This window comes from Pieris napi, chromosome 6 (assembly GCF_905475465.1).
Source record: "Pieris napi chromosome 6, ilPieNapi1.2, whole genome shotgun sequence".
Lineage (NCBI taxonomy): Eukaryota > Metazoa > Arthropoda > Insecta > Lepidoptera > Pieridae > Pieris > Pieris napi.
In genome coordinates this window covers 12,402,039-12,426,858 of record NC_062239.1, presented here as the reverse complement: position 1 = coordinate 12,426,858, position 24,820 = coordinate 12,402,039, and the positions used below count along the sequence as shown (strand labels likewise).

The window sequence follows — 24,820 nt, the reverse complement described above, 5'->3', positions numbered from 1 at the left end:
AAGTGACGTTTACAGTCGGAAACGCGGATTTAATATAAACAACTGAGATATTTTAGGTTTAGGGAAACCAATTTAAATGTTTTAAAGCCAGTAATCGAACCTGTGACCTTAAATGTAATCAATCAATCTTCCCCTTTTCGCACTCTTCATATCCAAAGGTCGTGTTGGTGGCGCCGCATGACTTCTTCACTCTACGGTCTACCCTGTCTTCAGCTAGCCTCTCTGCCTGGGTGATGATAGAGATCTGCCTCCACTTTGTACAGTCACGATGACATTTTCTAGACTTTCTGGATCTCTGGTGTCAGCGGTACCATTTTTATATGACTTCAAATTTCCGACAATTTCGTGGAAAAACAAACATCACACGTTAGAAGTCCAAAAACCAAATCTCATAGGTATAGGTCAAACAGACCAATTTTTTAAAATCGGTTAAAGGACGTCGCTACAATAATAAAAAATACTGCTGGAGCCCAGAAACATAGGCTCCACCACCACGTGAGTGTCGAAACTATTCAACTTGACACCATGAGCCTAGTGAGAAGAGTGAATTAGTTAGTATTAGTGCACGTTAGTCTTAAGTGCTAAACAATGGTAAGTGAATGGAACACAAGAACAGAGTGTCTTCCCTTTAATAGAGACTGTAAGTAGTGTTATTGGACACTTACTTATGTTAAATAGTAAATTAGGTTAGACTTAAATTACTTATTAGTCTTAAGTTAATCGAGATCGTAATGTACCATGATGTCTTATGTAACGAGAGAAAAAATCGGTTACGAAATACTAATATGTAAACAAAAACACATTTTCTGGGACATAAATGTCTACAAATTATTAATAAATAATCAATCTATTGATATTTATGAATTACTGATAACACTATCTGTCATTAAACCAGTCGGCCATGGTCGCTCGAACCAGTATTATGTATTAACAAATATTTTAAATCATTTATAAGCGAAAACTCAAAACATGTTTGACTATAAATATTTAAGTGTGAAACATCTCAAGGGATTCAATAATTATAAGGTAGATATGTTTTAATAATATGATATAGATTTATGTCGTGGAAATTATTTGTGCCTCTGCCCCCGAAAGGGGGTCTCTGATATTCAGTGACCCAATGGGCAATATCGAATAAACTCGAGAAGGGAACAAGGCCGTGGTCAGAGTCGTATTCTCCCGGAGCACGTCTTGGTCAAAGATTGCATCTCTCTTTGCTTTTCTTTTCTACCTCGGTAACGGTTTCTATACCTTCTGTACCGAATATTCTCTAAGAAAATAAATTTGTTCGTTTAAACTACTCATACACGAACACTTCTACTGTCTATGAAACATTTGACTGTCATAAGATGGGAGTGAGAACGCGATAATTACATTCTATTCTTCGAAGAATTGTACATTGCTAAAATGAGTGATTATGTATTATCTTATATCTAATAGATTGCGTGGAACGATTAAACATATGACCTAATTATAACAGTTTTATCAACGAACTGACTACTTCGACTAAATGAAAAGTATAAGTACATATTTTATAAAAAAAAAGGGTGCGTGTACTTATGGACGCGCGTAAGAAGTTATACTTACTTCTTTTTGGTATTATTAAAAATTGTTTTTTAATAATACCATTATGAATTTATGAATTGTAATTAATTATTTGCATGCAAATAATTAATTACAATTCATATCACTGTCAATGCCAGAGGGCTCGCGAGTACGTTGCTGGCTTTTTAAGAATTGGTACGTTCTTTTCTTGAAGGAGCCTAAGTCGGTTATATATCTAGTCTCAATCCCACAATTTTTTTCAGTACAGCGCAATCGACACAAGTCCACTTAGCAAATATGTGATGCACCCAACATGGAACACGATGGTAAAGGTAATCTATTCTATGATCTATGGACGTTTATAATCTAGATATAAAACTAAATTACCTCGTTTGAAATTGAAAGGAATTCCTGTTTTTGATTCAAACTTGTTGAAATTGATAACATGTTATTATTGAAGACATACTTAAAATTTTATATTGAAATATTATTATAAATAAATAAATTCTATATATTTTTTCCAAGGACCTCTTATAAAGCATAGGTCTCCTCCAATTGGCTCCATCTCTCTCTCTCTCCATCTCATTATCAATATGACTATATAGTAAATAGACATATAACAACATCTCCTACGACCTACATTATATCTTAGGGACTTCACTAAAGCATAATTAAGCGTAGGAAGCGTTTTATGACTTTATTATCGTCATGGAATATATATATATATATATCTAGTATGTATATATAGACTACTAGCAGACTCGGCCAAGCGTTGCTGTGGCTAAGGTTTTTGTTATATTACATAGTAGTAAACTAATCAAGGGAAACGGTAGGAGAACTTATGTGAAAGGTAGATGATAGCCTATGTGAAACATTTGTACTTTCAACACAGCGCCATCTGTTAGAATTGTATCAAATAATAAACAAATATTTGCAATAAAATAATATCTTTAAAGTTAGATCAAACTGCACACGGTGTGCAAATTTGATTAAAATCGGTTAATTAGTTAAGGAGTCCATAGAGGACAAACAACGTGACGCGTAATTTATATATATTAAGATTATGCAAATCATACTATACCAGTTTTATTGTATTTATGTTTCCTTTGAATTTTGACTAAATTTAATTATAAACTTAATTTAAGAAGTTGTCCCTTTTGTTCAGATTGTCCCAAGATGGGTGGCTCCAAATCTCCTAACCTTCGCTGGTTTCCTCTGCATGCTGGTAAATGTGGTGTTGCTGACGATTTACGACTATGACTTAACAGCATCAGCTGTCGGCGCCCAAGGAATACCCAGGGGCATATTTACCCTTTGTGGGGTTTTATTGTTTTTAGCTTATCATTTAGGTAATTATACTAAACAATTATAAAAACACCATAAAAAAATAAGTTATACTGCTTTTGGCGCGTTAGGGAAAAATGATGAGAGTAAATTTTTACGATGCGCGCGCACACCGTCACGAAAAGCCGACACACTGAAATTAGCTATACTCAACGTTTTAGTTTTTTCTAGAGTTAGTGTCGTTTTTTTTACAAATGTAAATACAATTTTTGAAAAGATTTTTATCTTGTTACGCCAAAGAAGTATAACTTTTAACGCGTGTACGTTAGTACACACACATTTTTTTTTTTCAACTACTATTATATACTAAAGTCTATGTAGAGGGTTGTGTTGGCACCTTATATTACACACATTAATTCATGGTAACATATAAAAATTAACCTTGTCTTGATGCCCCTTGAAACACTGTTTTTTTTTTCACATATTTCTGCGTTTAATTCTTCTATTACAAACTTTGTATTCAAGGAAAACATCTTGAGGAAACCGGCTTGCCTTAGACCCAAAAAATCGATGGCGTGTGTCAGGCACAGACGACTGATCTACTTGCCTATTAGACTGACAAATGATCATGAAACTGACACAGAAATCCGAGGCCCAGACCTTAGCCTAGCGCCTCTGACATATTGATTATACTAAAGTTTTTTATCTTTTTTTATCTAGATGGGATAGATGGCAAACAGGCAAGACGAATCGGAGTTTCTGGTCCTCTCGGAGAGATGTTTGACCATGGAATAGACTCCTACATTGTCTTTCTGATACCTTTCTGTCTCTTCTCCGTGTTTGGACGTGATGCGTACTCTATACCAGAGTTCAGGTATTACCGTTTTGCGATATTATAAAAAAATGTCTAACTGATCGGCTTGATTCTCTCTCTCTACGCAGAGATATTACGTCTCTTTGCATTTTCTATAAAGTGTACTATGGTGAGTGTTCTGAAGAATTGTTTGGGTTGATTCCTCCTCTAAATTTTACTAACATCACCTTGATGGCTAAAAGTCTTCAACAGTCCGTTTCACAAGGCATTTTCTTTTGCGAACTAGCGAACTGTGGAATCGACTCCCGGTGGGGGACTTCCCTAAGAGATACGATCTCCAAATGTTCAAAATTCGAGTATACTCCTCCCTCATAGGCCGGCAACGCACCCACTAAAAATGGGTGTCTATGGGCTGCGATGACTGCCCTTTTTGGGCGTCCCGCAGGCTCGTTTGCCCCCTATTATATAAAAAAACCTAGTAGGTTTTTAAATAGTTAATTTTTTTTATATTTTTACCGTTAGTCGCAAATCAAAATTTAGCCCGAACTCAAACACGTGTTGAATCTAGAGCTAGAAGACCAGCAGTAGATGAGAGTTTCCAATAGGTAGCCAGTCCACACGGCAGCACCACAGCACAGATTCGCTCATAGCAAGCAAATACGCGCAGAAGAAAAAAAATCTTTAAATATTTTTTTTAAACTACGTAACAAATTTAAATTCAAATCAATATGTAATTTCCCTCTCTAAGTGATCAATTATATACCCTAACTAGTGGACCCGACAGACGTTGTCCTGCATGATATTTCAAGCGATTAGTAAAGCAAAGTATAAAAGTACCGACTGCAGCGCCATCTGGCGGGCTGATTTGTGAATCTAAACCATTCCCAGATCCCCTTTAACACACACAAAAAATTTCATCAAAATCGGTCCAGTCGTTTGAGAGAAGTTCAGTGACATACACACTCACAGAAGAATTATATATATAAAGATATATACCACAGGCCCTAATAACAATTTCAGAGGTTACTTAGTTGTGTTGAGCGTGGTGCTCAATTTCTACGTCAGCCACTGGGAGAAGTATAACACTGGTATCCTGTATTTACCCTGGGGATATGATCTTAGTATGTGGGTGAGTTCCATATAATTTTCCTATCTATCATGCTATAAATTAAATTGAATCGGAAAGTTATTAAACGAAATTAAAACAATTACCAAGTGTTTTGGTGCACTAAACTATGAAGGAACTGAATCAATTATCAATCATTCACTAACATACTGAATAATATTGTTTTCCAAAAGTAGTACATATATTAACGAAGAGCAGTGATGGCCTGAGGCTTCAGCATGCGAATCTCATCCCTGAGATCGTAGGTTCAATCCTCGGCTGTGCACCAATGGACTTTCTATATGCGCATTTCGCTCGAACGGTTAAAACATCGTGAACCAGCTTGCCTTACACCCAAAAAGTCGATGGCGTCTGTCAGGCACTGTCAACCTAAGACTTCAGGGATGAGATTCGCAAAACCTGAAGCCACTTGGCGACCACTGCTTTAAAAAATAATTAAAACAGTGGTCGCCAAGTAAGTATTGTCTAAATACATTTCCTGTAAAGGCACCTTGCCTGTTAAAATTTTATTAACAGTGTTCATTTGTTATAGGTAGCTAGTATACTATTTCTGGTGGCAGGAGCGAATGGCCCAGAAGTATACAAAACCTATGTTTATGGAGAAGTTACGTTCGTTCAGGCTCTGGAGGTGGCCATACACACGACTGGCCTATTCACAACATTACCTGTCGCTGTGTATAATGTTTATCTGTATGTCTATTTATTTTATTATAAATAACGTAGCTATTAGGGGGCGTCCATAAATTACGTGAGGTGTTTTTTTAAATTTTCTGTACCTCCCTCCCCCCCTGGTGAGATGTCGTGAGATTTTATTCAACCCCCTCCCCCATCCCCCAATCTCACGTGAGATTTTTCAAAATGTGGGTTTCTTACGTAAACGCGTAAGAAGCTATCTTTTTGAGCTCGGAGAACTCAAAATAACATAGAATTCGTACTATTGAGCTCGAAGAGCTCAAAAACAAAATAAGTGAAATGTTGAGCGTTTAGGTATGGAGTTAGCGGGAAGTTGCAGAGATGGCCTTTAGGGTCAACCGTTTTCATATATTTTTTTTTTTCAATCAGAAAAAAAATTGCGTGATATTTGCTGAGACCCCCCCCCCCCTCTCCAACGTAAGATTAAATGAGATTTTACTCGACCCCCTCCCCCCATTAAACACCTCACGTAATTTATGGACGCCCCCTTAATGTAGCATTCATTCCACACACAAACCTTTATCAGCGATAGCCGTGTAATAGGAGCACACACTTACTGTGGGAACAACACGTGAACACGTATAAAAGCTGAATCAAGGGATAAATAATTAACATATTATATTATAACCAGTGGTAACGTTTTAACTCTGGCCATCAGATTCAATCTGTTTCGTGATTTGTTTTTTTTCTAAGGGGGCGTCCATAAATTACGTGAGGTGTTTTTTTAAATTTTCTCTACCTCCCTCCCCCCCTGGTGAGATGTCGTGAGATTTTATTCAACCCCCTCCCCCATCCCCCAATCTCACGTGAGATTTTTCAAAATGTGGGTTTCTTACGTAAACGCGTAGGAAGCTATCTTTTTGAGCTCGGAGAACTCAAAATAACATAGAATTCGTACTATTGAGCTCGAAGAGCTCAAAAACAAAATAAGTGAAATGTTGAGCGTTTAGGTATGGAGTTAGCGGGAAGTTGCAGAGATGGCCTTTAGGGTCAACCGTTTTCATATATATTTTTTTTTTCAATCAGAAAAAAAATTGCGTGATATTTGCTGAGACCCCCCCTCTCTCCAACGTAAGATTAAATGAGATTTTACTCGACCCCCTCCCCCCATTAAACACCTCACGTAATTTATGGACGCCCCCTAATAGACACACACTGTATGTCTGTGCATTTTGCTCACTCAGGTTTTCTCAATTTTATAAGCGTGGCGATTTCTTAGTTGGAGTTACGCCCGAGAGCATAGCCAGACATAGGTAGTCTCTTCGACATTCACATTACATTAATTCGTTTCATAGTAATTAACGAAATCGTGGGAGTTACGCCCCGAGAGTATAGCCAGACGTAGGCACTCTCTTCAGCGGTTTTGGTCAACCATTGGTCCACAGCCGGGGATCGAACCTATGGTGGGCATGAAACGCTGAAACCGCCAGGCCAACGCTGCTCAAATATATATAAACATAATTATCATATTTATATACACACAAATATACAGTAATTACAATATTCAATATAATTAAAAATTTATAAATAGGAAATTAAAACAAATTTAAAAAGTTTCGTCTGTGGAAGTGTACTATATGTTTATAATTTTTTTTTCTAGGTCGTACAAGAAACGTACGGGTAAAATGTATCCGTTAGTTGACGCTTTGAGACCCATATGGCCCATGCTGATAATGACATGTCTAATGACGTCATGGGCGGCTAGCAGTGATATTATGTTGCGGGATTTGAGGGCGTTTCTGATGCTCTTCGGGACTCTTTTCAGCAATATTGCGGTATTCTTTTGGATTACTAAACCCTATTAAGTGATGGTAGCTTCCATGTATTTCATTTTATATAATTGTGGGCAAACGGGCAAGGGGTTCCCCTGATGTTAAGTTATTGATATCTACGACTAAAATCAAATTTTCGTCACAGTTACAAAGTAGGTACAACTAGTTTGTAATCCGACCAAAAATAATGATTTATCTATTTCTTATGGTAGTTTTAGAAACAATTATTCTTATTGAAGTAATACTTCTTTAGGCGCGTTATGAAAAATTTATCAGAGTGAAATTTTACGATGCACGCGCACCGTGACATAAAATTAATAGAATGAAGTTGCCCACGGAAGATTTGACGGCTCATTGGTCTAGTGGTTAGTACCCTTTACTGCAAATCCATGGGTCCCGGGCTCGATCCCCGGCTGAGACAAACATCAATTTGATGAGCATGTGGTGTTGTGCTTGTCTTGGGTGTTTAAATACGTATTTATATGTCTATCTATCTATAATATGTATGTATATCCGTTGCTTAGTACCCATAACACAAGCTTCACCAGCTTAGCATGGGACTAGGTCAATTGGTGTGAATTGCCCAATCAAAAAAAAAAAAAAAAGATGCTTCGGCATTAGACATAATTTAAAAACAACATTCGAATAATAATAGAATTTAAATGTTACACTTAATGTATGAGAATAATAATAAATATTTACTTACTTATTTAATTTTTCAAATGTAAACTGAACTTTATTGCCTATAATGACTCCTTCCAGTCTTTGATTATTTAATTGTAATTAATTATTTGCATGCAATCAAAAACTATTTTTAATAGTGCCAAAGAAGTATAACTTCTTACGCGCGTACATAAGTACACGCACCCTTTTTAATTTAGTTGACTATTGTTATTTTGTGTGTGTGTTTGTGTTAGTAATAAATGTTATGTCTATGTCTAATTTCAGAGTCGTCTCATAGTTGCCGAGATGAGTGGACAATGCTGCGACACAATTTCATGGTTAAATATACCTCTGGCGATTGGGATTGGACTGGCGAACCTTCTACCTCACTTCCAACTGGCCATTTTGTATATTCTGACAGCTTTTACCATCTGCGCTCATCTACATTACGGTATTTGTGTGGTAAGTATTCCTGTCGATTTACGGTCACCTGTTTATGATTGTGATTTTTATAAATAAATAGATATTGATAACAGATTCACATCGATGTCCGTCGTTCCATAAATAACCGTTTTTTAATTTGCCAAAATACTTAGCCGCGTACCATTTCCGAACATATTCTTAAAATTGCGTGTCTATTGGCGACGGTATCACTTAACATCAGGTGAGCCTCCTGCCCATTTGCCCACAGTCCAGAATTTAAGGGTAAATTTAGAATTGATCGCGCGACCTATGAATAGGGATGTCAAATATATTGGAGTGGTTGTGAGGTGTACCAGCGTCCATGAGTTACTTAACTGATATCACGTAAACCTTCGTTGTTTTTCGTTAAATATATGCGAGTGGTTAAAAACCATAGCGAGGACAGTATTTTGTAGAACAGAGGCCAAACGCAGGGCAGAAGGTTTAAATAATATCGCCGCCCATGGACACTGGCAATGCCAGAGGACTCGCGAGTTCGTGGCCGGCCTTATAAGAATTGGTACGGTCTTCTTGAAAGACCGTTAGTCGTTAGACCTAGATTATGATTAAATCTTTATAATAAAAGCCCATTTATTTCCAATCTTTGATCTTTTTTTTGATATCCAAACTGCCTTCAGTACCATTGATCGGAGATCCAGGTTTTTCTAAATATCTATGGCTTTCTTTCTCAATTCGCTCCCTACTAACGCTTCTATATCTTCTATCCATCTTCTCCTTCTCCCTTAATCCTTTCCATATTATAGTTGTCTTTAAAGTCCAACCACTTCCACTTCTGTTTTGAAATCTTAAATCTAGTTTCAAGAACTGGCAAACCATTTCTGTATGTAATTTGACATTTGAATGTGGACCTAAATGTCTCTTTTACAAGTATGAGCTCCCGTAGAAGATGAAGAACCAACCAGGTAATCGGTAAATTCAATTACTCTTGACACACTTGAAATTATATATAAATCAGAGGTTCTTATGAAATATATGCGCATAGCTTTGACATATTAGTACTTCTTCCTCCTTCTCCGGGCGCTCATTCAGCTCACAAAACTCTTGTTCCGGACCTGATGTGGCCGGTCTACGATCACTTAGGTGAATGGCAAGACAGCGCCCAAAATTTGTGATACCTTGTTGGTTCATCATGTTTTCGTCCCCTTTCGTTTCTCCCTTTTCCAGTTTTAAAAAAATCTACTAGGAGGTAAGAAGTTGTAATGTCTATTTAAATTATTTTCTTTGCATTTTTTTCCAGGTCCGACAAATGTGTGATCACTTTAAAATACAATGCTTCAAAGTACCGAAAGACAAGAGAAAATAGAAATTAATTAATTCAATTTTTAAATATATTTAATTAAAACCAATGTCTTATTTATTATATTTTAAGGGATAGAAACAAGTTTTATTTAACAATTATTTATGCATCTTGACGGCCAAATACCTATCATAGAATTAAGTAACGCGTTCAAATCCGGTAGTGATGTCTCCAACCTGCTTCCCGAAGATCCAGCTAGCATCAGGTAATAATATGACACCATAGTACAATCTAATTCACAAAATAATATATAATTCAATACAGAATAGCAAAAAATGAGCAACCACACATCGCGGACTGGTTACTAGAACCGCCTCTTAAACGAGAGGGAACGAGATACATATAGTGTCCCATTTCGTACCGAAGCTACGTCTTTAAATTACACGTTCTCATAGCCTTGTAGTCGACACAATTGCGTACAGAACGCACAAACACCCATATACTCTCATTGAATTGTAAGCCGTATCAAAAAGCAGCAAAGCTTATTTTCAAATAAACTATATTGCACTTACGACGTTACGCAACCAAGGTGAAATTTAGTAACGGGGGGTGTACGACATGGACACCAAAGTCGGGTTTAGAATTTCAGTACGGTTTGAGATAGCTACGGAGAGCTTTGTTAGTTCGATTGTTGAGGATTTTTTACGTTCGTAACAAATTTAAGTTGAAACCGGTTTTTTTGTGTGTGACGATATTTTATAGTGCGCCGATTTAGGTAAGTGTGGTGATATTGAACTGGTGTGGAACTGGGCATGTTTTTTGATGCATGCGATGGTTGCAAATGAGTTAATTTATCGAATGCGGGAATGCAGACATTAAGAACTGAGGTAAAATTGAAACAAATACTTATATGTGGTGAAAATATAAACTAATTCCTTAATAAACACAATAAATAAACACATACTTGTTTGAGAGATAGATAAATGTAACATATGACTTAAAATCTAGACTAGAAGATATAAAGTCGAGGCTTAGCGCGAAATATGACAATTCTGTGTGTCAAAATACAAAACGCTTTGACACACACATAACCTAGAACTTATAACCGACTTTTTTATTCTTTACTTAGGGAGTGGGAATAAAAATTCTAAATTCAAAATAGAATTCAAAACATTCTAATTAGAAAATTAAACTTCTATAAGGATCTTATATCCTGGTATTTGTTGAGAAATGATTTATGTCTTGGTTATCGAATATAACGAAGGTCCTGTTTCGATTCCCGGCGCTTCTATTTAGGTAGGACTAATTTGCCTTAAAAATGTGTCTGCCCCTATGCCCGATGGGTTACGGAGCTTTATATTACACCTGGAAGGTTTTTAATTGTAATAGGTAGTTCCATCTATTTATGATGATGTTTACCCAGAATAATTATAAATGGTCGAAGTTATCGACGGAATTCGTGGTCGTAAAATTTTAGTTACAAATAAAATCACGTTATAAAATTGTTATGTTCTGAATAAGTAATTCACTAATTTATTTAACTATTTATTTGTACACAAAATCTACAATAATAATAGTAGAATCTAGAACGGCTGGATTAGTAAGAGTATTTTTTGTTATTCCTTGAATTCTGAGAAAGGTTTTTATGATATATTACAAAAATTCAAAGGTAAATTTGTCGAACGTCCGCTTCACCTTAAAACAGCTCCAATTTCTTTTCTACATATTCTCGGCAATGGTGTACCATGCAATAATGTGGTGGCGCATGACTCTAACCCCATAGAAATGAATTAAAACATGATTTGTGAAATGAATGAAAGAAGGTAAAATGAGGCTTAAGGTAACCTGATCACAAACTTATAATCAAAGAATAATAATAATAATAAAAAACCTAACCTAATGTAAATCACTGGGAACTGAGACAATGTCATTTACATCATGCATGTCATGTAATCAGTTTTTTTTAATTGTTTTCAGGGGTCCAAAGCCTCTTTAATATTACTTAGGGTACTATTACAAGTCGTACACAAGTTCTATTACAAGTTGTAGTCGTTTACACGTCGTAAAGAAGAATAGAAAACAATTTGGAGCTGTTTTAAGGTGTTTTGACAAATTTACCAATTAAAAATTAAGTCATATTTAGAACTTAGGTAATTCGATCAGTCTCTATGGGTTAGCATAGTATATTCCATATGTTGGTGTGTAGCTATTAAAAAGGTAGGCTAAGTAAAAATCATATTAAAGCGAAACGAAGTTCGCGGCGACATTACCAAACGTTTATTTAGTACAGTATGTTAGTGACAAAAATAATTTGTGGTATCATCAATCACACATAAAATACCTTGATAAAACATTTATTCATAATGATTCTCGAAATTTATTATAAATTACATTACAATTGTAATTTATTAATTGCGTCAAGGCTGTTATTATGGAAAACTGTCTTACGTCTCTTACTTCTCTCTTCACCATAAAAATACAAATATGTTGTTATTTTTGTACCATAGATAGATATATAGATTCTGGTGGATAGAAAATTACTTTAGCCGCGAAATGACATCACGTTATAGTCAAATAATTAATACACGCTTGACGTTATATCTTATATACCTTTTTAGGTCTGGGCCTCAGATTTCTGTATGTTTTTACGGTTGTCAATCTAATAGGCAAGTGGCTGATCAGCCTCCCGTGCCTGACACACGCCGTCGTTTTGGGTCTAAGGCAAATTTCCTTACAATGTAAACTCAAAAACTTGCGCGTGTGTCAGGCACACGGCTCTTTGCTTATTGAGATGATAGTCAAAAGTCAAAATCATTTATTCATTTAGGTAACACAATGTACACTATGAACGTCAAAAAAGAAATATACAAACATTAAATGCTACGCCCTTGATTTGAGAACTGGCAGTAATTTTACATTTACTGCCAGATCTCAAATTAAGGACGTAGAACGGAAGATAAGAACTGGCAATAAACACATACATCTATCCCAGACCTAAGAGTTGGTAGTATTTTAAATTACAAACATTTAATATTTAACCCTTAGGACATGACAATAGCCTCGGAGACCCAATGTCTTCTGGTCATTCCATTCGCATATTATTGTTACGTACCTATTCCAAACTGAACTAAAGAACGAGTGAGTACAACTCTTTGATCTGGGATGATGTTTGCGATCTCAATAAGCAAGTAGGAGAGTCTTCTGTGCCTGACACACGCCGTCGAGTTTTTGAGTCTAATGTTATTCGCCTAAGGATGTCATCGTGAGGCAATATTAGGGGCTGAAGGCTGATCACCTACTTGCCTATAAGATTGACATTCATTAAACAGATACAGAAATCTGAGGCCTAGACCTAAAGAGGTGCCATTTTTACAATACAGTACTATTCTATTAGTTCAGTACGACATTGTTAAATATAAAAGTGGAATTTACACGAAATGTTTTACAAATACACAGTATTTGGCAAACGACAGATCGTAACTAAAAAAACTAAAACACGGTTGTTTTAAAAACATTGTTTCGCATTTTTTTGTGTTGTTTATCATTTACTTAAACATTTAACCGATAACAATGTTATACACTTAGATATTTCGTAATTGACAGGGTTTGAAAGGAAACGGGCAGGCCGCCCATGGACACTCAAATTGCCAGAAGGCAAAGTTAAGAGCTCTTGAAGGACTCTAAGTCGAATTGGTTCGGAAATACTTCAGTGGGCAACTGGTTCCACATTAGCGCGGAAAAGTGACTTAAAACGCTCAGTTGTGAAACGACGGACGTCGAGGTGATACGGGTGGAATTTCGTATTCCACAAAACGTCAATGTAGAATGATAACTTCATATGTCAAAAAACCATTTATTTTTTATTCTTAGACTCTTATGTCATTTAACTTGTAAACATGAATTAAGGACTACTTATTTATGTTATTAATAAATAAGTCCTTTTAACCATCTAAAACTATGGACAGAAACACATAATAATATTTTAACAAACACTGACGAATTGAAACACTTTTTTCGTTTCCTGTAATGTTTGGTTCTCTGGACATACGCGGTTATCATTCTACATCTTTGATCTTTGACATCTTTGATACATTGGCAAGTTGTCATTTAATGAAATGCCATTTACAACTAATTTACGAGGAATACTGCCTTCTTCTTGCCTTATTTTATTAATTACTTAACCACAAATGTTCTAGACAATAATTTATTATTATATACGACAGCTTTCTTGGTCTAAAATAAATTTTAAACAACAGAAGCTTCAAGGCGAGCCTAAACAAATAATAGTGCAAAACAAACAAAACGCGACAGCCCAGCCGTGTATTCTGCGAATTATGGCTCCTTATTACGAACTTATAATATGTTATCAATTGGTTTGTTCGATTCGTATAGAAACAATTGTTCTGAGCGACTACAACACACACACACAAACAAACACACAAATCAAATCAAAACCATTTACATATTCATTTAGGTAACACAATGTACACTTATGAACGTCAAAAAAGAAATACCATATTAAATGCTTCTAATTTTATGTACATTTACTGCCAGTTCTCAAATTAAGGGCGTCATACATTGGTGAGAACTTTCGAGAAACGTCGTTTTTATTTAATTCATAACACACATAGTTGACAAAAATACACAAACAGATGTTACGAAATAAAATAAATCGGAAAATATATTCGAGTATTTTTTTCTTATACTCTGAGGTTTTTAATTTTATGGAAAGAAAAGTTTGAAAATTTAGTTTTATTTAATACTTAGGTATACGGAAAAGCGAAATACTATGGGAAAATGTTTCATATGTTGGTATGAAACTTCAAGCTACTATAAAGGTACGCTAAGTAAAAATCATATTAAGGCGAAACGAAGTTTGTTGGCTCGTTCCATGTTTTAATCTTTGTAAAATGTATGTTAACCGTAATTTCCTTGTATTTTAGAATATATAGCTTTTATGCGTTATATATGTATGTTGTTCTGTTAATAGATAAATAAATAAATCCAGCGCTGTCAGAGCCAACTGCTCCCTTTTTAGGGTTATTAAAAATCAGTCTGTAAAAAGTAGACCATATTTAAATGAATTAATTATTCTATATATTCTCTTGGCAAGACAAAAGAAGAGAGTTGGTCCTACTTTTTTACAGGAATTCAGCGCACTATAGGGGGAGGGGGGTCTTTGATTTTCTTATTTGGTGATTACGTCAACAATAATTTTTAACTTTTTTACACACATACACATTGTATATGCTTGAAAACGAAATGCATTTTCGAGGATTCCTACAAAAAAATAATACGTACTATGTACTATTATTTTTCAGAGCTTTGCTTACTTCTCAGATCTGCTTACGTAATATTTGAACGGTCCCCTATATGTTGATAAAGTTGTTCCCTAAATTCCACGATACAAAAAATGGGATATCATATGCTATGCCCCCATGAATACATGACTCCGTGTAAAATAGACAAAAAATAGAGTGCCATGTGGAGGATGCTGATGCTGATGATGTCCCAAGATGCTCCTCATGCCCATCATGGCTTTCTTTCTGCTCCTGCAACAAAACCTACTTGTCCATATAGGTACCAGGAGAACATGCTTCATAAGGAAGTAAGATTAAGAGACTTTGATGTTGTCAAATCAGGACGTACAAATTTTCGTATAGTAGATACCAATACATTTATATACCAATGGCGCTACAACCTTTTAGGCCTGGGCCTCAGATTTCTGTATCTGTTCCGAGAATATTTCCGGTGCCGGTTTCCTCATAATATTTTTCTTCAAAGTACGGGGTAGTGTTAGATGCGCATATTGATAGAATTAAGTCGGGGATCGAACTTATGACCCAGAGATGAGTCGATTTGAAACCATTAGGTCAACACTGCCTATACATCTAATATTGTCATACGAAATTCTTTTTTTAATAAGCCAACGACAGGAAATTTACAATTCTCAGACTCAGTGCACATATAATCTGTGACTTTTTATTATTAGCGCTACAAAATTATAGAATAAAATTTTGTCCTCTGTGATCTATGGTTACAAACCACACAAGGAGAACACTATATTTATTTTTGCCAGCAGCCCAGTGGAGATGAAATTTTATATCAGTAGAGAAAATGACGACTTCGACATTATTTAACCTTTTATTAATGAAGTGTGCTGTGTCCTCTTTTTACGGCACGGGCTGTGTAAGGATGTGCGTTGGGTATCGATAATTAAACATCGAACGCTTAAATAAATACACGACACATTTAAATTCAATAAAACTTTCGGTTTTCGATCGTAACTACGCTGATACGTATAATAACGAAAGATATATACATATTATATATATGTTATTAAGTTTTTAAATACATCTGCTATAAGAGTTAGTATATTAAAATATAGTTTGTAAATAACAACTATAGTTTCCCATTGGTTATACTTTTTAAAGTTAGTACACACTGCACTTATTACAGTGCTGTATTGGCCTAGTGGCTTTAGCGTGCTACTATCATCCCTGAGGTCGTAGGTTCGATCCGCGGCTGTGCACCAATGGACTTTCTTTCCATGTGCGGTGTAAAGAAAGTCAAGGGAAAACATTGTGAGAAAATGTTGCCTTAGACCCAAAGCCGATGGCGTGTGTCGCAGGAGGCTCATCACCTACTTGCCTATTAGATTGACAAATCATGAAACAGATTAAATAAACCTAAAAATGTTGTAGCGCCGCTGATTTGTTTTACAATAAATACACATATTTGAAATTTATATATGTACTCAGTACTTTTGAAAATATTTATCAATAAATTAGTGAAAATCTTTATCGATACAGAACCCCATCCCTAAACCGTACGCTCGACTAGGCTAAGTAATCCCGACGCGCCAGGGTTTAAGTCTTAAAACTACGCTTAAGAATTCGCAGAATACACGCCTCGGTAGGCAAAGACTACGAGCGGTTTCGTTTTTGTTGGTTTTGCACTATCTTTGTTTAATTAGGCTCGGCTTCGGGTGGCGAAGCTTCTGTGGGCTTTAATATGGCATCAGTGGTCATACTAGTAGGAATAATAATAATGTTAGTAAAAAAATTAGTAGCGCTACAACCTTTATAGGTCTGGGCCTTAGAATCTGTTTCATGATCTATCAATCAAGGCAGGTTGGTGAACAGGCTGTTCCTGACAGCCAACTTCACGATGTTTTCCTTCACCGTTCGAGCGAATGTTAAATGTGCACATGATACATTGGTGCTCAGCCGGGGATCGAACCAACGGCCTCAGGGATGTGAGTCACACGCTGACAATATGGCCTAGTAATGCTCACTGCTCTATTAAAGTGGCCGTTAACGCACTTGCGAGCCTTCTGGCAATGAAAGTGTCCATGGGCGGCTGTATCACTTAACATCAGATGAGCCTCCTGCCCGTTTGCCTCCTGTAGCATAAAAAAAGGTAGCTGCCAGCTCTTCGGTCTCCTGTGATGTCGACTAACCTTGTTAAAAGTATGTCAATAAGTGGATGAATAAAGTTGTTTTGTCGGTAATTTTATTTTTTTATAATTTATTTTTAGAAAACATTAAATTTATTGCACACTTATCCATATTAAATTATGTCAAATTTTTTTTGACGTAAATCTATTTTTGTCTAATTTGATGTGAATCTATTTTGTATTATCGACAACTTCGGACATGCCTATTCTTATTTCAATAAATATTTGTGAACAATGTCACGCAATATTTTAAATAACCGATTCTCATTTTATGTTTTATCTATATTGATATTTTTCTTTTAATTAAATTAATCCATCGAGAATCAAATTAAAGACTGATTGATACGGTTTGCCTACAGAACAGAGCACACCAAAAATACGTATTTTTTTAAATGTATATTCAAAAATCATTTTGCCATTTCTTGTCAGCGGTGAGGAAATTGGAATTTCGGAATCTAAATTCCGCTTCACACTCACATTATACAAACGAATCAATTATAAGTTCACTAACCACAAAAACGCGACAAAAAGAACACTGACCATAAGGTCCAAGAACAATCCACATGTGCCCACAGATTAACGAAAAAGGAACACTCTGTCCCGCTCTAACACAGCTTAGCTACAGCTATCTCATTCCCACGAAATAATTCCAGGAATCGCACGAGTACAATGCGTCTGTTGTGCGCAGAAATAAAAAGGCGCGTGGCGGTCGGTTTGTGTTAAAACGTTTTTTTTTTTTTGTTTATTCATATTAATTAGGATGCATAGGAAACGATTGGTATTATAACACATGTCCCCCATTGTCCATGATTCCGTCGTTGCCATGGCAACTCGATAAGCTCGTGTAATGGTCTGTGAATCTTTCATTTAGAGTCGAGATTGAGCGCGAACCATCAAAATCATGTTTGATACTTGGCGTACATGATACTTTTAAAGCGTCCATACACATTTTAGTGTGTTACACATTGAAAAACGTACCTCAATTATGTATAGAATTCATCTGTATATATGCAAATTGACATGAGTGACATAAAATATTAAACATATTACAATTAAGTTTTGAATAACTAATAAATCACAGCAGAATTTTGTTGCCAGTTAAAATTATTTGTTCTCTGTATTTTTGAAGTACTTGTAATCAACGGATGTGATTGGTATTTAATTAAACATGTGATTAAGAAAGAGTAAACAGTTTGTACATATTTATTTATTGCGCGAAACAGAATTAAATGTTATTTTATTTCACAAAATTAGGTTTAGCGCTAAGTAACTTTTCATTGAGTTGCCTATTAACTAAATTAATTCAATGAAAAATAAATAACGCTTCTTTGAAAAGAAGAAGCGTTTTGAGTTGCCTGGTTGAGATTGCTTTCTCAAAAGAAGTCTACAAATGTGACATCACCATATTAATAAATAACAATAATTACAAATTCATACAATGTACCAGGGTCCCCGAAATGTGTAAGAGATAAGAATCAGGGCCCTTTCAGCGTCCCTATCGCCCCATCTCATTTTTTGTCCATTTATCACGATCTCATAAAAACTGTCTAGATTTAACTTGGATTAAATTTGAATTAGTCGGATGAATTCGAAATATTTTACGGAGTGATTTAACACCTTTTAAAAATTAAGACGATTTTATTTTGGTGTATTAAAATTGGTGGTGTAATAATCAACCATCCGTGCCTGACACAGACCGTAGACTTTTTGGTCTAACGTCGGTATTCTCACCATACGAGCGACTGTTACATGCGCATAGACAGTCAGTCCATTGGTGCATCGACGGGGATCGAACCTACGACCTCAGGGATGAGAGTCGCAAGCTGAAGCCAGGCCAACACTGCCTTGCTCCATTATAAGGAGAGAGAGAAGAGCACTTCGAATTGCCGACGACTGCATCTTCTACTGCATTTGCGATGGAGAGTGTTCAAACTTCAAAGGAATTGTTCGGTTACATCTTCTTGCCTATTAAAACAATTTTTATTTTAAACTAGCTGGCCTGGCGAACATCGTACCGCCTAACAGTCGATTCTTAATTTTTTTTAAATACTTATTCTGCTATTCGGGACACCGGTCTAACTAAGAAAAAAAAATAAAGTTCATAAGACAACAAATACATTATGTCAAAAAATAAAAATTTGCCTTCCCGGAACCCCTCCACTAAAACACTTGAACTTTATGATATGGTATTAAAGTTCAAATTGACTTTTAAGTATTATTACGAATATTATGTATGGGGATATAGAAAAGTGTTGTTTTTAGACTTTTTCACTCAATTTTTTTTATTTTTCTCTCCGTAAGAACCATCCTCGTACTTCAAAGAATATTATAAAAAAAGAATTGGCCAAATCGGTCAAGCCGTTTTCATGTTATGTCGTGACAACGGAAAACGGGTTTCATTTTTATATATATAGATAAGTTTAATCTGATATAAAAGGGAATCATTACAAGCAGTAGTCAGAAACTAGAATTGTTTTATATGTGACATATTCATAAATATATCTTTCTATATTTGATTTCAAACTCATTGCAATATTGAATAGATTAAACACGCCGATACATCGTCAGCAATGCCTTTACGGATCATGATTTCCTAGTAATTTGAATCGGTGTAATTGAATAATCAAGGCAATTTTTATTATTTTTTTTATTCAACATAATATTTATAGGTATATAAATAAAATCAGTGGCACTACCTTCTTAGTTCTGGGCCTCAGATTTCTGTTTCAAGCTGTTTTAAATGTAATAGGCAAGTAGGTGATAAGCCTGTCACACATAAGTCGTCGACTTTTGGGTCTAATGCCGATGTACTTACCTACCTTACAAAAAGTCCATTAGTGCACAGCCGGGGATCGAAACGAATTCAGAGATGAGAGTCGCACGCTGAAACCACTAGACCAAACATTGCTTATTATTAATACTGTTGATTTTACATATCTTTATATATATATAATTTGTACGTGTGTATGTCACTGAACTCCTCTTAAACGGCTGGACCGATTTGAATGAACTTTTGTGTGCGTTTGGGTAGCGCCCTGGATGTTTTGGATTCAGAAATTAGCCCGGCAGATAATATTCTTGTGCCACAAAGTTCGTTCCCATACTCCTCCAAAACGGCTGGACCGATTCTTATGCATATTCAGTAAGTCTGAGAATCGGCTACTATCTATCTTTCCCTAAGTGATAAGAGGTTCCCACTCCAAAAATTATTTTTTTAATATTTAGACAAATTTTTTTTATGATACAGCTTACAAAAATACATACAACCCCTAATTTTCACCCCTCTACGATCAACCCTTTTTTTTTTATTATAGTAGATAGTTTTTTTGTTTTTAACTAAAAAAATGTTTCCTAGAAATAATATACATGGCAAAACAACGTTTGCCAGGTCAGCAATTTACATATAAATATAAATTAGACACGGCTTAGTGCTGTGTTTTCCATTTCGGCCTATCCCGGCTTATATTTTTCATAGTCTATTTAGATCAGAGTTCCCCAAACTTTTTTGTGTCGTAGACCCCTTGCCATATTTTTCCGTGTTGGGTAGACCCCCTACTTACCTGATATTGATTTCCTGTAAATTTCTAACTGTAGTGAAGTTTAGTGTTAAAAACTTAAAGTAAAAACACATTTTAATTTATACATTTATTAATTGAATTTAAATTAAAACTACTCAACATAAAATTTTGTATCTGTTTGTTTGTAATGTATATGTTTTGATATTATAAGATAGTATGATGTAAGTCAATAGGTACCTACTATCAGTGTATGTGTTGAGATCCACTATCGTGGACCCCCATTTTCATTTTATGGACCCCCAAATTTTTTTTTTTCGCTGACGTAGACCCCTTGCAGGTTGTCATAGACCCCTAGGGGTCGATATAGACCACTTTGGGAATCACTGATTTAGATGAATGAATATAATCGGTCCAGCAGTCCAAACCAATGATCTATACACGTGTGCGGTCTTAAAATGTGCTTATTAAATGCGATACAAAAATTCTCATGACATCAAGACCACCTAGCTCGGCACTCCCGATAAGGAAACTATTTTTAAACACCTTGCAAATTAAATATATAATCTTCTTATATACAAGGAGATTACATATATGAACGCGGACTTTAAACTTGCTGAAATATTTTTAACAATAGATGCAATCCCTCAAGAATGTTATTTTATTATTATGTATATCTATCTATACAAATATAAAGAGGTTAGATTTGAACGTTTGTAACGATTTGGTTTAAAAAGTACTTGACCGATTTTAAAAATTCTTTCACCATTTGAATGCTACATTATCACTGATTAATATATAATACTATTTTAATTGCAAGAAAAAATAAAATTCTCTACTAAAACTACAAATCTAACCCAAGGTGTAAAAAATTCCTATAAAATATCTTTCATCGCATGCGCTGCGAAAAAATCTTTTATATATTTTCACTACAGTATATCTCGGAGTTCGGTGTGGCAAAGGTCTGTTCTCTCTTCTCTCTATCCTTTGCGACTCTTCCCCAGTTGTAGCCTGCTGTTTGTTTCAGTTCGTCCTCCCGTCATCTTTTGCGTTGTCGGCCTCTTCTTCTGTTCGGCTTCTCTTCTTCGTTCTGTGTCAATTTTTCATATTTCATTATTTAGAGTATTTTTAAATAATTTATAAATGTCACCTTTCGGAAGTACAAAGTTTATGTGAAGAGGTCGGTTTTTGTGTTTTAATATAAGACAGAAACACTTTTAATAGAGGACAGAAACTCTAATTTGTATAATCTATGTCCATAAAAATACATTAATTGCTACCTTTGAACGTGGTATACCTATGTATCTTTATGTATCACTAATTGTGTAAAAGTATTATGTTAGTACATAGATGAGTAAGATTCGCGTTACTTAAAATTTTCTAATATTTATTCTACTTTGTATTTGCCTTTTATGTAAATTATATTAAAGCCATTGAGAAGAAGTACGTATTAATTGCAAAAGAAAAGTAAAAGCTGTATACAAACTCCATAAACAACAGACCAATAGCGTCGAGTAATAAAGAACAATTTTACATCAGTAATTTTTTATCTGTCTCGATTCAATAGAATAAACAACAAAAGAGCATTCTGAATAAAACTCAATAGGCGCGCTGAAAATGCGTCCTTATAACTTCGCAATAAAGTTTATTTTTGCCTGAATCAGTTCCTAGGATAGGATAGCGTATTTGAATTGTTCGAAATTCAATTTAGTTTGGCGGGCGGAAAAGGCGTGGTCTGTATTGGGCGGGACGAGGGAAGGAGATAGGACATCGCGGATGTTCCTCATTCAAATTTCGCAGCTGTTAGGGGCCGGCAGGAATTTTTGGCGGGATTAAGAATCAGTTGTCACAGATAATGAATACTTTCGTTGTTGTGGATAATAGTCGAATAAAATATCCGAAATCTCACGTAGGTACAGATTAATTCTTTTTTCTTTACAGAACTTACTTTTGGTTAAAAGAAAAGATCGTATGATAACAAAAATATGCGTTGTGTCTATATTTGCAAGGTCAGGAGGTCATTACTTTATAACACCTAATCGGCAACCTACTTAAGAACAAATAATTGCTGAACAAACGGAATACCTATTTATAAATAGCCACTACCTACGTAGTACGATATCATTAATGAAATTTAAAATATGAGGCGTTTAAACTAATTACGTAGGAGATTTAGTACAAGTGGTGTCTCTGTTCCATACTTCAGTGGCACGGATATCCGATATGACCGGACGACAGGACCTCATGCAGTCCAACTCGCCAACGTCAGTCCAGAGAAATGACGCAGTTCCTGTTAAAGTACATTATTTATTCGGGAACAACATGACACACAAAAATATAATATATACCTAAGCCTGCCCGTTTGCCTCCTATTACATAAAAAAAAAAAAAACCTAACTTATAATAAAAGAAAGAATATTGCTTTACAGATAAAAATAAGATTCGAATATCTGTATCTGTTTCATGATTTGGTGATAAGCCTCTTGTGTCACACGCCGTCGACTTTTCCTCTCATTTTCCTTCACCATTCGAGCGAATTTTAAACGCGCACATAGAAAGAAAGTCAATTGGTGTATAGCCAAAGATCGAACTTCACAGCACCAACTCAGGGATGAGAGACAACTAAAATACATAGAAATACCAACTCATGAGAATTAAGCAATTAAAAAACAGGTTAATTTATAATTAAAATCATCCCCAGACAAATACCACAGATACCTAAGTGATTTTAGATCGTGATGAGATTGACGTCTTCCTGTTTGTAGTGTTGAGTTACTCTGTGCAAGTAGTCCATTTTTTAATCAATAATTTAATTTCTGTTATAAAATCAGAAAGGGATCGAACTATCTAATTCTGTCCTTTCTTTTTAATAACTGCGAATTTCACAATCGCTAATAGACTGTTGGTGGCAGATGCTTAGGATTTCCTGGACTGCAAGGAAACAAACGTCCATACTAAGAAGTCTTTCGACACTTTGTTACCAATGTAACCTGAGATTTTGAAGTGAAATTTCTTTAGGGTAAATTTTTACGGATGAATCGCATTAATAGTAATATTAGAGTCACGAAGATGTGCAGCGTTTTTGTCGAAGAAAACGGAGAGCGATTGAGACCGAAAAATATTATTTGTATAAATTTTCGCATTTACCATGGAGAGTGTTCAGTGTTTGTTTGGGTTAATACCTGCAGCTGAGTTTCATCAGATGTCGAGCCAGAATACGAAATTCCACCTGTATCATGTGTATGTGGAACCAGCTGCCCACTGAAGTATTTCCGAACCAATTCGACTTTATAGGGTCCTTCAAGAAAAGAGCGTACCCATTCTTAAAAAGCCGGCAATGCACTCGCGAGTCCTCTGGTATTGAGAGTGTCCATGGGCGGTATCACTTAACATCAGATGAGCCTCCTGCCCGTTTGTTCTATAAAAAAAGACAGAAATGAAGAGCGCGACTGAAGAAGAATATATAAATAAAATCCTTTTTTGACGATCCATGGCGCATTTAATAAAAAGCTTTATTGTAATCGAATTGCGGGTTATTTGCGAATCCGATTAAAATCGATTAAATTATGCGTCGATTGTATCGTTGAGTCTCATCAGAAACAATTAGTGCTTGTAATTTGCGTTGAGTTTAATTAATGGAGAATTATTACAATTAAATATGTAAATTGTCGTTTTGTTTATGACGTAAGTTTATTATTTATATAATCTATGAAGGGTATAGACAATAAAAAACTAAACCAGTGGCGTTACCACCTATTTCAGGTCTGGGCCACAGTTTTCTGTGTTTCATTATTTGTCAATCTAATAGGCAAGTAGGTAAGCCTTCTGTGCCTGACACACACCTTGGTCTAAGGCAACATTTCGTCACGATGTTTTCCTTAGCCGTTCGAGCGAATGTTAAATGCGCACATGGAAAGTTGGTGCACAGGGGATCGAACCTACTACCTCAGTGATGAGAGAGATGAGAGATGATAATAAGAAAGACACCACAAGTTTTAACGGTTTTAAACTGCTTTGACGCTGCTTATCAATGTATCCTAGCATTTATTATGACCAGTTCGTTTCGTATAATAATTACTGGTAACACTCATTTTTCAATTCAAGAGATTTCAATTATTTATTTTGCATAAAAAACAAAAAATAATGTAATCACATAGGTAACATAATGTACACTTATGACTTGTCAGTAAAGAAATACATATTAATGCTTCTAATTTTACATTTACTGC

The 24,820-nt window shown here is 35.4% G+C and overlaps 2 protein-coding genes across 4 annotated transcripts in view; both read left to right on the top strand.

Moving 5' to 3' along the window:
• The first annotated feature begins 891 nt into the window (after window positions 1–891).
• Window positions 892–9,726, top strand: LOC125050660 (ethanolaminephosphotransferase 1-like). The gene is made up of 9 exons (XM_047650639.1): window positions 892–1,026; window positions 1,809–1,877; window positions 2,711–2,894; window positions 3,550–3,703; window positions 4,664–4,772; window positions 5,302–5,459; window positions 7,063–7,237; window positions 8,183–8,359; window positions 9,618–9,726. Exons 1-9 carry the CDS (start codon window positions 970–972, stop codon window positions 9,681–9,683), a joined length of 1,149 nt encoding a protein of 382 aa, XP_047506595.1. The 5' UTR covers window positions 892–969; the 3' UTR covers window positions 9,684–9,726.
• A 531-nt stretch (window positions 9,727–10,257) lies between these two features.
• Window positions 10,258–24,820, top strand: part of LOC125050516 (eyes absent homolog 2) — a 48,424-nt gene continuing 33,861 nt past the window's right edge. For 2 of the 3 annotated variants that reach the window (XM_047650416.1, XM_047650414.1), the window contains exon 1: window positions 10,258–10,504. In XM_047650416.1, coding sequence (XP_047506372.1) covers window positions 10,484–10,504 — 21 coding nt within the window. In that variant the 5' untranslated portion in view covers window positions 10,258–10,483. The remainder of the gene's footprint in view (window positions 10,505–24,820) is intronic. The other variant, XM_047650415.1, reaches the window with a different exon arrangement.

Excerpts from the sequence above, each read along its gene's own strand:
- LOC125050660 (XM_047650639.1), top strand. The coding sequence starts at position 970 with ATGTTTGACTATAAATATTTAAGTGTGAAACATCTCAAGGGATTCAAT. Across the intron at positions 2,895-3,549 it reads GTTTTTAGCTTATCATTTAG|ATGGGATAGATGGCAAACAG; the intron begins GTAATTATACTA and ends TTTTTTATCTAG. Across the intron at positions 4,773-5,301 it reads GATATGATCTTAGTATGTGG|GTAGCTAGTATACTATTTCT; the intron begins GTGAGTTCCATA and ends CATTTGTTATAG.